Genomic DNA, 12,854 nt, shown 5'->3' on the forward strand with positions numbered 1-12,854 from the left:
AAGTTTCTGAGGCCTCTGAGGGTAAGGCAGGTGGGGAAATAGTGGAGGTTATAGAATGATGGATGGTATGGAAAATGTAGCTTGAGAAATTAGTGTCTGCCTATCATAATTCTTAGACTCAGGAGATTGCTGAACAGCACTGGTCAGTAAGATCCAGACTGACAAGAGAAAACATTTCTAACCAAACATGAAATTAACCCCCTCACAGCACTGTCTCTCACCAGCTTGGCGCCTTCCAGATAGTTCCCATCATCTTTGACCATCTTTGTGGGGACTCATGGGAACTGGAGTCCCGCAGTATTTGGAGGACACTAAGCAGGCTTTCCCTGGTCCATGCTATCTCCCCCCAGCTGCTATGAACAGCTTTAATTTTTCATTTATTTATTTTTTGCTTTTATATCCCACCTTTTCCTTCAAAGAGCCTGAGGTGTGGTGTGCATGGTCTCCCCATCATCATCAAATCCCCACAACTGTGAGGTAGGTTTGACCAAGAGGCAGTGACTGACCCAAGGTCACCCAGCAAGCTTCATGCCCAAGTGCGGATTTGAACCCTGGTCTCTCCAACACTCTAACCACTACACCATGACTAGCTCTAATGATACAAGGAGTTGCATAACCTTCCTTGCTTTTCAAAGGCTTATCCAGGAATGGAGCTGCTGTGAAGCCTCTGAGGAGCTTTGTGTACCACTGGACTGTCCCTCAGCATGTTGGGCCTACAGCCACCGACCCTCCTTGTCTGACCTGGATGTACTCTTCTGCAGCAGACCCGGTCAGAGACACCAATTCTGGCTTAGTGGGGCCCTTGCTTATATGTCGACCTGGGACTCTCGATGAACATAATAAGCAGGTATGCTTTGTTGCTTTGCCATTGTGCCATTGACCAGTATCAGCAGAAGGGAGTGGAGATGGGTAATTTTTTGAGACTCAACCTACATTAGTACTCCCATGTGACCACCATCAAAACCGCCAGTCCTACAGGGTCTGAATTCCTTGGCTCTCTACTTGATTGACAGTGGGTTGTGGTTAGGTGGGTGGACTTGGAACATGATGGGGATTATTTTATTGCTTATATCTTGCCCATCCTCTCAGGAGAGGACCAATAACACTCAAGGCTTAGTTTCTCATTGTTGTCAAATGAGCCTCACCAACTCAGGGAACGACTAGTGATGCTCTTGCAATTATAACCAACAATGATTAGTGCATGAGAATCTGTATTTTTCAGATGTCAGGCTGTATTTTTCAAGCCTGACATCCCGTGTGTTGTTGCTATCCTAGAAAGGTGTTGAGAAGGAGTTTTATCTCTTGTTTGGTGTGTTTGATGAAAATCTAAGTTGGTGTCTGGATGCAAATCTGAAGTACTTCTTGAGAAAGGACCATCCTTTTCAAGATCAAGACTTCAAGGAATCCAACAGGATGCACGGTATGTCATCACACCCACTCTTGGTCGAACATTGGATTACCTAGAAATTAATTGGAGCACCTGTCTGAAATATCTACTCTGAGCTATCACCTCAGAAAGGATGTTATAGAGTTGGAAAAGGTTCAGAAAGGGGCAACCAAAATGATTAAGGGTATGGAGCAACCCCTCTGTAATCAGTTTAGAGAAAGGGCATGTAAGAGACAACATGGTAGAAGTTTGTAAACAATCTATGGCATGGAGAAAATGGATATAGGAAAGTCCCCTCCCCACTCTCTCATAACTCCAGAACGCATGGGCATCCAATAAACTGAATGCAGGAAGATTAAGAACAGATTAAAGAGAGGACTTCTTCACTCAGCGCATAGCTGAACTGCAGAACTTGCTCCCAGAAGAGCCAAGGGTGGGCCACTAACCCATAGGTTTAGACAAATTCATGGAGGAGAGGACTATTGATGGCTACAACCTATAGTACTGTTTTGGGGGGACAGGGGGCAAGCAGGTGTGGAGGACTATCTGGTCCTGAATAGGGTAACTGTGCCCCTGAAGGACCAGGTGCACAGCCCGGGAGTCATTTCGGACTCACAGCTGTCCATGGAGGCGCAGGTCAATTCTGTGTCCAGGGCAGCTGTCTACCAGCTCCATCTGGTTCACAGGCTGAGACCTTCCCTTCCCACAGACTGTCTTGCCAGAGTGGTACATGTTCTAGTTATCTCCCGCTTGGACTACTACAATGCACTCTACGTGGGGCTACCTTTGAAAGTGACCCGGAAACTACAACTAATCCAGAATGTGGCAGCAAGATTGGTGACTGGGAGTGACCGCCGAGACCAGGGGCAGAGCAAGGGGGTGCATTGGGGGTAGGTCGCCCCATGTGCCACCCTGGAGGGGGGTGACACCCGGCGCGCCACCCGCAACTCCCAAGCCAAGCCCCACCGCCCAGCAAAAAGCCTCGCTCGAGTCAGCGGCGGCTGGCTTCCTCGCTCACCTGCTTGGCTGGCGTGCGCTTTGCTTCTTCCCGGGCAGAAGCTAAGGGCGGGTGTTGCCATGCGTGAGCAGCACCCTGTACGGAGTGCGCGCGTCAGCCTTACAAGTTGCCGCTCGCGAGCGGTAACTCATAAGGCTGCCATCGCGAGCAGCACCCCATACGGAATGCACATGCGTGGAAGCCGCACATGCGCACTCCGTACGGGGTGCCAAAAAAAAATTCCACACCGGGTGCAATCTGGGCTTGCTCCGCCACCGGCTGAGATCATATAACACCGGTCCTGAGAGACCTACATTGACTCCCATTGTGTTTCTAAGTGTTGGTGCTGACCTTTAAAGCCCTAAATGGCCTTGGCCCAGTATACCTGAAGGAGCGTCTCCCCACCCCCCCATTGTTCAGCTCAGACACTGAGGTCCAGCTCCGAGGGCCTTCTGGTGATTCCCTCCCAGCGAGAAGTGAGGTTACAGGGAACCAGGCAGACGGCCTTCTCGGCAGTGGCACCCGCCCTGTGGAACGCCTTCCCATCAAATGTCATGGAAACAAACAACTATGTGACTTTTAGAAGACATCTGAAGGCAACCCTGTTTAGGGAAGTTTTTAATGTTTGCTGTTTTATCATGTTTTTAATATTCTGTTGGGAACCGCCCTGAGTGGCTAGGGAAACCCAGCCAGATGGGCAGCCTATAAATAATTAACTATTATGATATGATTATTACAAGCCATGATGACCATGCTCTGCGTTAACAAGTTGGAGGCAGCAATGCTTCTCAATGCCAGTTGCTGCAAACCGCAGGAGGGGAAAGTGTAGCTCTTGTGCTGCTTGCTGGTTTCCCACTGGGGGATCTTGTTGGTCACTTTGAGAACAGGATGCTGGATTTGATGGGGCCCCTTTGGCCTGATCCAGCAGGCTCTTACAATGTTATTATTTATTTCATTTATTTATTTTGTAAAATTTATACTCCGCTTGGTTGCAAAAAAAAAAAAGTGCCCCCAAATTCAAAGAAGTATATGAAAAGGTATGGTTTATGCATGAATCAAATAAATAAATGTCTCCCTTTTTGTTTCTATTCCTTTGGGTTTGTTTGTCGTTGCTACACCAGTGTGATGTAGTGGTTAAGAGCGGTAGACTCGTAATCTGGGGAACCGGGTTCGTGTCTCCGCTCCTCCACATGCAGCTGCTGGGTGACCTTGGGCTAGTCACACTTCTCTGAAGTCTCTCAGCCCCACTCACCTCAAGGAGTGTTTGTTGTGGGGGAGGAAGGGAAAGGAGAATGTTAGCCGCTTTGAGACTCCTTCGGGTAGTGAAAAGCGGGATATCAAATCCAAACTCTTTTTCTTCTTCTTCTTCCTTAAAGCCATTAATGGGTTCCTGTTCAGCAACATGCCTCTCCTAGATGTCTGCAGGGAAGAAACTGTCTCCTGGCATCTCTTGGGCTTTGGCAGTGAAGCCGACGTCCATGGCGCAACCTTCCAGGGAAATACGGTCTTGATGAATGGGATGAGGCGAGACGGAGCCAGTCTCTTCCCTCACACATTTGCCACAGCCCTCATGCGGCCGGATAGCGAAGGTAAATGCCTCAACCCATTTGCAAGCTTTCTCTCTCTCTCTAAGGCTTATCATGGGGTTTCTTTCAGCATCAAGGGAGACACAGGTCATGCCCAAACCATATAGTTTTATGCTTGCTTAAAAGCAAAAGGCTTCCCCGAAAGAATCCTGGGAACTATAGTTTGTTAAGGGTCTTGGGGAATTATAGCTCTGTGAGGCATGGACTACATTTTGCAGGACGCTATGGGGGGAAAGTGTGTCCTTCCAATGTATGGTGTAGACCAGTGTAGTCAGTTTAGAAGCACAGTAAACATGTTCAAGCTAATCATAACCTTTCCTGTCCAAGGAAAAAGAGTTATGAAAGCTTTCAACAAAAGCCATGTACAGATAGTGACCTTGGATATGCAAGATCCCTCTCCTGAATCCCTAGAGAAGTTTTGCAGTTTCCCCCCCACCAACGAATTTTTGTGGGTTTTGTTTTGCTTTCGAGCTCAGTAAAACATCAACATTGTAATGTGCTTGAGGCACAAGTCAGTGTGGTAGAATCACAGAATTGTAGAGCATAGTGCAGTTGAATTGGAACCTGGGAGGCCAGGGTTCAAATTTCCACCCAGCAATGAAGCTTAGTGGGCTATCTTGAGTTACTCCCTGCTTCTCAGCCTAACCCACCTCACAGAATTGTTGTGAGGATAAAATGAGGGTTCGTTAGTTAGACCCATGGCTTTATATGATAGAACACAAGTCTGTCCTGCAAATGCAAACCCAAGGGAAGGGAGGTGACATGACTGAAGTTTATACCTGGCAAAGAGAAAGTGGATAGAGAAAAGTTGCTCTACCTCTCACGTGAATCTATAATTTGTGAACATCCAATGAAGCCGAATGTTGGAAGATTCAGACAGATGAAAGGAAGTCCTTCGCAAAGCAGACAGTTAATCATAATATTACAGTATAATAATTTATTATTTATACCCCACCCCATCTGACTGGGTTGAACTGTAGAGCTCCCTGTGGTGAACTACAAAGCCCATCAGCCACAGCCAATGCAGCCATATGGTACTGGGGGGGGAGTTTTCCTGTGTTGGCTGGGGCTGGTGGGAGTTTTGATTGAAAACATCTGGAGGGACCTGTTTGCCACCATCTTGCACATCTCTGTTTATGCTGCCCACTAGGGACTTTTGAAGTATACTGTCAGACTAGCAACCACTACCAGTCTGGGATGAGGGGACGTTACTCAGTTCAGCAGTGTGGGAAGAACACACTGTTTCCGGACCAGCAATATGAGCAAGCAAGGACCCTTTACATCATGGCAGAAGAAGTGGAGTGGGACTATGCCATGGATCACCATTGGGCGCTGGAAAGATACAACAGCTCTGCGGAGGAGAGGTAACTGGTCTGCTTCAGAAAGGAGCAGGAGGACTAGATAGTCCATTGGCCTGATCCAGCAGGCTCTTCTGTTCTTCTGGCTCCTCTCACATTATGGATTTGTATGCCACCTTTCAAAACAAACGTTTCCATAAGGAGGCTAATAGTCAGTGTCATAATTTCATATATATACCTATATACTTGAGTATAAGCCTAGTTTTTCAGCACACTTTTTGTGCTTTAAAAGCTGCCCTCGGCTTATACTCAAGTCAACCATTCCTTAAGAAGTGTACAAGAACGGCGGTTCTTTACTCTCCCCAGGCAGCTTGTTGCATTCCTGAACTGCTCACATAAATGCAAACTTTAGAACCCAGAAGGCAGAAAGCCTATCAGTTAAGGAAGTATTAAAACCCCACAGGTGCTCACTTTCCCTGGCTCCTGCTTAAACAGGACAGGATCCCAGCCTTCTCTGTATAACACAAGGGAACATTGCGCTGTGAGTTAAACCACAGAGCCCTAGGGCTTGCTGATCAGAAGAATGGCGGTTCGAAACCCTGCGACGGGGTGAGCTCCACAGCAGCAAAGGAGGAAGAGGAAGGAGCAGCCCAAATGGCTGCTTTGGGCTGCTCGTTCCTCCTCTACCACAGTGGCAAAGGTGAACCGGCTTATACTTGAGTCAATAAGCTTTCCCACATTTTTGTAGGGAAATTAGGTGCCTCGGCTTATATTTGGGTCGACTTATACTCGAGTATATACGGTATATGCAATTTTATAAAGAGACAGCATAAGACAATTAGTAGTCCATACCCACAAAATAATGTTACAGTTTAAAAACAGAGCTTAAAACCCAGCTTCTCCTTTTAACCCAATGGGGCAATGAAGTTGCCAGACCCCCAGGACTTTCCTGAAGTTCCCAGGTTTACTTGGCCATTACCAGGTGGCAGGGGGAAGGGGGATGGGACAGCTTGAATCTCCAGGTGGACAAGACCACCTGAAAAAAATACCCGGTATAATAATATTATTATTATTATTATTATTATTATTATTATTATTATTATTACTACTGTGAGTGCAGCTTGCAAGCTTCAGCCTAGAAGGAGCCAGCTGAAAATCATTGCACAAACTCTCTGGGGATATCTTCATTTCCCCCCTCCCTCCCCCACTTTTCTAGTTAGACTCTGTCTTTGAAAATTATTGCATAGACTTAGTGATGTCACCAAGACCTTTCCCCCCATGACATCACTGGGGCCCACACCTGCGTCCCAGGTTTGGGCCTTGAAATATAAGGGTCTGTGAAGCTCCTGACCTGACAGTCTTTGGGGCAAAGAGCACAAACATACATTCCATGTCAGTTTATTAATAATAGTAACAACAACAGCAGTGTGTTTTAAGCGCAGTTGCTGTGGTGGTTATAATTATTGTGATATTGTTCGTTTTTATTTGTTTCATAAAAAAAAAAATTCTATGCTGCTTTATTCTGGGGGACGACGACCCCAAAGCTGTTTATGAAAAAGCTAAAGCAATAAAATTATAAGTAAGAAGAATTAACTGCAATAATTTGGGGCCCTTTCCAACTCTACAATTCAGTGATTCTAAGCTAAGGAACTGTATATGGAAATAATAATAATAATAATAATAATAATAATAATAATAATAATAATAATAATTTATACCCCGCCCATCTGGCTGGGTCTCCCTGGCCACTCTGGGCGGCTTCCAACAAATATTAAAATACAATACAAAGTCACAAATTAAAAACTTCCCTAAAGAGGGCTGCCTTCAGGTATTTTCTAAATGACAGGTAGTTGTTTATCTCTCTGACCCCTGATGGGAGGGCGTTCCACAGGGCAGGCGCCACTACCGAGAAGGCCCTCTGCCTGGTTCCCTGTAGCTTTGCTTCTCGGGGTGAGGGAACCACCAGAAGGCCCTCGGTGCTGGATCTCAGTGTCTGGGCTGAACGATGGGGGTGGAGACGCTCCTTCAGGTATACAGGACCGAGGCCGTTTCGGGCTTTAAAGGTCAACACCAACACTTTGAATTGTGCTCGGAAACGTACTGGGAGCCAATGCAGATCTCTCAGGACCGGTGTTATGTGGTCCCGGCGGCCACTCCCAGTCACCAGTCTAGCTGCCACATTCTGGATTAATTGCAGTTTCCGGGTCACCTTCAAAGGTAGCCCCATGTAGAGCGCATTGCAGTAGTCCAAGCGGGAGATAACCAGAGCATGCACCACTCTGTCCACAGGCAGGTAGGGTCTCAGCCTGCGTACCAGATGGAGCTGGGAGACAGCCGCCCTGGACACAGAATTAACCTGCAATTCCATGGACAGCTGTGAGTCCAAAATGACTCCCAGGCTGCGCACCTGGTCCTTCAGGGGCACAGTTACCCCATTCAGGACCAGGGAGTCCCCCACACCTGCCCACCTCCTGTCCCCCCAAAACAGTACTTCTGTCTTGTCAGGATTCAACCTCAATCTGTTAGCCGCCATCCATCTTCCAACAGCCTCCAGGCACTCACACAGGACCTTCACCGCCTTCACTGGTTCTGATTTAAAAGAGAGGTAGAGTTGGGTATCATCCACTTACTGATGAACACCCAGCTCAAACCCCCTGATGATCTCTCCCAGCGGCTTCATATAGATATTTAAAAGCATGGGGGAGAGGATGGAACCCTGAGGCACCCCCACCACCACTTTCTGGACTCGGCCCAGGAGGAAGGAGCGGAACCACTGTATAACAGTGCCCCCAGCTCCCAACCCCTCTAGGCGGTCCAGAAGGATGTTATGGTCGATGGTGTCAAAGGCCGCTGAGAGATCCAGCAGAACCAAATCAAAATGACAATAAACTAAAAACAAATTGAGACTCACACTGACTTTGTAAATGCATGGGTAGGCTAGCCTAAACAAAATACATATCTTGTAGGTGCCGATAAGACAGCGGTGAAGGTGCCTGTCTTTTATCAGTAGCAGCGCAGCCCAAGGAAAGTCTCTTGAGAAAGAGACTGTTTTACTAAGCCTTGGGAATGCAGGCCAAAGAGTGGTTAGTCGCAATGCTCAGAGAGTAGAACAAGGACGCAGGCAAGAATTAGGGGTGGTTCCTGAGTAATAACCCCAAGTGATCCAAAAACCAGGCAAGGCTGAATCACAGTCCCCCCCCTCCTCAGTCCCCCCTCCCCAGATAACATTCTGGGACACATTTCACACACACCCCATCCCACCTCCTGCTCCCTAGTTTAAAATGAGGCAGATTCCTCTCCTTTCCCCTGTTTTTCTTTGCCCCTTCCCAACTTGGCTGCTTGCTCCTGCTGAAATCCCAGGCATTTGCCCTCTTCAGTCTTCCTGGTGTTTCAAACCATTCCAAACCTCTTGAACATCTGCACAGAAAAGGGATGGTGTGCCCTCTGGCCTTTTAACAGAAGATTTTTGAGGCCTTAAATGTGCGGATCGCAGCAATATGGCCTAAGGAAAAGTGTGGGGAACCTAAGGCTGAAGGGCAATGGAGGCCCTCTCTGGGCCTCACCAGCCAGGGCTCCAACCACCCACTCAGTCCCGCACACTCCTGAGTGCTTTTGCCTAAGTGAAATGTGTCCTTCAACAGAATGCCTCCCACTTGCCGGAACAGAGGCTGGGAAGACATGTGGGTGGGTAAAAGCTTCCGACTTTTGCACAGCTAGAATGCAGCTGATTGCAGAAAGGTAACAGCCACATCCACTTTTGCCTCTCTGGCCCTGCTGATCCCTGAAATGTGGCCCCTTGAAAGTTGCTCATGTGGGAATGCAGCCCTGAAATCCCTGGCTGGAGGGATCTCACAAAACTATTCCACCACCAACACCAAGGGCACGCACCAGAATATTACCACTTTTAGTTCCCCTGCTAGTTCATAGCTGACCCGTACCCAGGTCCCCCTATGCTAAGCCTTTCCCAGGCATCTCCCGAAGCCTTTCATCTCAGCGGGCTTCACATCTCCAGAAACCAGATTCCCTAGAGCCATGACCCGCCCAGCACAGACAAGACGTGTGTTATTATTTTATTAATGCCAACAGAGCATCATTAACGCACAAAGGAACTTCAACATTCACAGGTATAGCGATGTGTTTCTGAGTGGCAAGAACGGACTCCTTGGCTCCCGGTACAAGAAAGCAGTGTACAGGGAATACACGAATGGGACGTTCAAGACCCCAAAGAGCAGGACAGATGGCGAGGAACACTTAGGGATCCTGGGTAAGGAGAAGGATTGTACACAAAGTAGGTGCTGCTCCTCTCACTTCTCCAGGAGGTAGTGGTGGCCACCAACTTAGATGGGTTTATAAGATGGCCCAGTGACCTGATCCAGCAGGTTCTCCTTTTGTTCCTGTGTTCCATTCAAACAAGGTTGGGGTTTAACCTGCAAGCAAATTTGTTAAATAGCACAATCAGAAACAGGCCTTTGGCCACAGGGGTCTTTTTTTATTTACTTTTGCTTTTACTTTTTTTTACTTCCATAGAAAAGGGTGAATATAAATTAAATGTATCTGGGTTGGTGGGGTGCCAGTTGCCACTTTGGTGAAAACAGCATTGCGTGGACACTGCAAAACAAAACAAAACACTGTGCAAAAAAACCCACAATGAACACCCGTCCAGATGCACCTGGTCTACACGTGCAGCAGAATTAGATGTTTTAAAGCTAGAGATGGTAGAGTGCACTGCACCGTTTCAGACAGCAGGTGGGGGTATAACTTCTGAATCAGCCCCTTTGTAAAAACATTTTCTGCAAATGAATTTTAATGCAGTAGGGTGCTGCAGGACTCTCTCATTTTTCACAGCAATAGGCTAACTCAGCTATCCTGCTAGATTTACCAGTTTTCTAATTAATAAGAGGTGGGGTTTTTAATGGTTTGGTTTAGTTTGATACTCTAGGAGAGTGTTCAAAAAATAATAGGATGCCTTGTGGTCTGAAATGGTACATTGTATTCTACCACCTCAAAACCCTGCCATGCTGTTAACACTTCATATGTCTGTGTGTGTAAACCAAGCCCGGTCATGGCTTTTTTCCAGCCGGAGCTCACCGGAACCCAGTTCTGGAACCTCCTAGGTGGGCGCCATTGCCGTTCTAAGGGAACAAGGGGAGGTGTTTGTGATGAGTTCTGGCACCTCTTTTTCTAGAAAAACAGCACTGGAGGCATAAGGGTTTGTTATTCTGACTGGTGTGTAATTGGAACGCAGAGTTAAAGTAAATTATCAAATCATCAATTCTAGCACGCAGGGGGCCAACAAAATAATGTAATTTGGCATCTGAACAATTGGCATTATTAATTGTATTATGATTTGGTATTATAAATTGGTATTGACAACAAGGCTTTTATTGGGTTATTGTAACTGAAAACTAATAAAAATTATTACATAAAAAAAGAAAAATAGCACTGGGCCTGATGTACAGCCTCGGACTTCAAATTATCACCATGATCATGTTCTTAGGCTCCCATTATAAATGTGTAGTAAGAACTGAGGACGCGGGTGGCGCTGTGGGACGCGGGTGGTGCTGTGGTCTAAACCACAGAAGGTTGCTGATCAGAAGGTTGGAGTTTCAGATCCCCGCGACAGGGTGAGCTCCCGTTGCTCGGTCCCTGCTTCTGTCAACCTAATAGTTCAAAAGCACATCATAGTGCAAGTACTGGTAGATAAATAAGTACCACTCCGACGGGAAGGTAAACAGCATTTCCGTGCGCTGCTCTGGTTTCGCCAGAAGCAGCTTTGTCATGCTGGCCACATGACCCGGAAGCTGTCTGCGGACAAACGTCGGTTCCCTTGGCCAGTAAAGCGAGAAGGACACCGCAACCCCAGAGTCGTCCACGACTGGACCTAATGTTCAGGGGTCCCTTTACCTTTACCTTTAAGAACTGAGGATGTCTAGGCACTCGAGGGTCTTTCCCCCCATTGTAATGCCTCTCCAGATGTAGATGGGAGTCTCTCTCTGGCAACATTCACACATTTCACAACACACGTTTAAAGCAGCATCTGAGCACCATGCCGCTTTAAACAGTCACGACAGCCCCCCCCCAAAAAAAAGAATTCTGGGAGCTGTAGTTTGTTAAGGGTGCTTAAAGTTGGTAGGAAGCCCCTATTCCCCTCCCAGAGGTACAATTCCCAGAGTGGTTTGATCATCAATCTCTCTCTGCAAGGAGTTCTAGGAATTGTACCTCTGTGGTGGGAAATGAGAAGGGTGGGTGGGTCTGAGACAACTCTCAGCACTCTCTCTCTCTCTTTTTTTTTTTTAAAGGCAACTCCCAGAATTCTTTTGGGGGAAGCCATGACTGTTTAAACTGGTATCATAGAACTTTAATGGCATGGCGTGAACGTGGACTGTATCTCTGTAGTGCTGTGTTCTTTTGAGAAGTTTTTCTGCTTTCCCCCCTCCGTGGCTCTTTGGTGTACTGTGGGTAGAGATGGAAATTTATTACGTGCTGCGTATTATGGACTGTTCTGTCCGTGCCCACTCTTTTCTTCCCATGCCTTTCCCCCTCACATGGGAAAATACAGTAGCTGGGTCAGTACAAATAACGTATCACAGCTTAGTCACAGCGCAAGCCATCAGAAGAGATGGGTCTGCTCAGGACTGACAATAATTGCAGGGGAGCACAGCTGTACTAGGCACAAAACAAATCTGGGGCCCAGACTCTCAGCTTTCCTATTTCCCTTTTCTTTTTAAAAATGGTTTTATTAACGTTATTATTGCAATTCATTGCCATAGCTATTATATATCAAGCATTCTTGTTTCCTAAGAAGAAAAAAGAAAACAAATTAACTAGAAAGGGGGGGGGGAGAACATGAGATGTGGAAGGCGGAAGGGATAATATAATAAAAAAATTCTATGGGGCAATTAATAAAAGGAAAAAATGTCATCCGTTTACATTGTCATCCAGAAATGTAAGAACTTCTCAATACATTTTGTTTTCTTAATTATTTCAAATTGCATTTTTTCTTTCTTCGGTTTTTTTTTTGGTAATTGGTTTTTTAATTTCAATTAACAAAACATACCCAAACAAGGAAAATGAGGCTCAGTAGACGTACAGAAAGGAAAGATAAATAGCAGCTGATGGTTGTATTTTTAAACATTCCAAGAAAGACAATCAAATGAAAGTGTCTCGCCATACGTTTCCTTGAGTCTGTAGAGAGTGAAAACCATGTATGATTGCTTTAACAAAGCCAATATATAGAAAGTGCAAGTCCTCCCATCCCACTGGATCAATATTCAGTGCTGTCAAGTATCCCATTTTCCCTGGGATTCTCCCTTATTTTAAGCAGTTTCCCGCTGCTCTCCCTTATTTTTTATTTCCCTTAAATTTCCCGTTTTTAATGGAAGCAGCTCCTCCCCTGCTGGGCAGGGACTGGGTGGGAAGACCTCACCTACTTGGAGAGAAAAGCCTCAGTCCTCAAAGCAAGTGGGAGCCGTTTCCCGTGCTTACAAGGGGGTGTATTTCTCCCCCTGCATCAGCCCCTATCCATTGCCGCCAAGCCCCTCAGCCGGCCAATAGGGTTAGCTGGCGGGCGGAGCCTGGCTGCCTTT

At 46.7% G+C, this 12,854-nt stretch overlaps 1 protein-coding gene across 3 annotated transcripts in view; it reads left to right on the forward strand.

Annotated features, from left to right (window-relative positions):
* The window catches only part of HEPH (hephaestin), a 47,195-nt gene that overhangs the window by 18,338 nt on the left and 16,003 nt on the right, over nucleotides 1-12,854 (forward strand). For 2 of the 3 annotated variants that reach the window (XM_033137857.1, XM_033137859.1), the window contains exons 10-14: nucleotides 636-847; nucleotides 1,276-1,420; nucleotides 3,761-3,973; nucleotides 5,121-5,334; nucleotides 9,384-9,532. In XM_033137857.1, coding sequence (XP_032993748.1) covers nucleotides 636-847; nucleotides 1,276-1,420; nucleotides 3,761-3,973; nucleotides 5,121-5,334; nucleotides 9,384-9,532 — 933 coding nt within the window. The remainder of the gene's footprint in view (nucleotides 1-635; nucleotides 848-1,275; nucleotides 1,421-3,760; nucleotides 3,974-5,120; nucleotides 5,335-9,383; nucleotides 9,533-12,854) is intronic. The other variant, XM_033137858.1, reaches the window with a different exon arrangement.

The sequence above is a fragment of the Lacerta agilis genome, chromosome Z, assembly GCF_009819535.1.
Source record: "Lacerta agilis isolate rLacAgi1 chromosome Z, rLacAgi1.pri, whole genome shotgun sequence".
Classification (NCBI taxonomy): Eukaryota; Metazoa; Chordata; class Lepidosauria; order Squamata; family Lacertidae; genus Lacerta; species Lacerta agilis.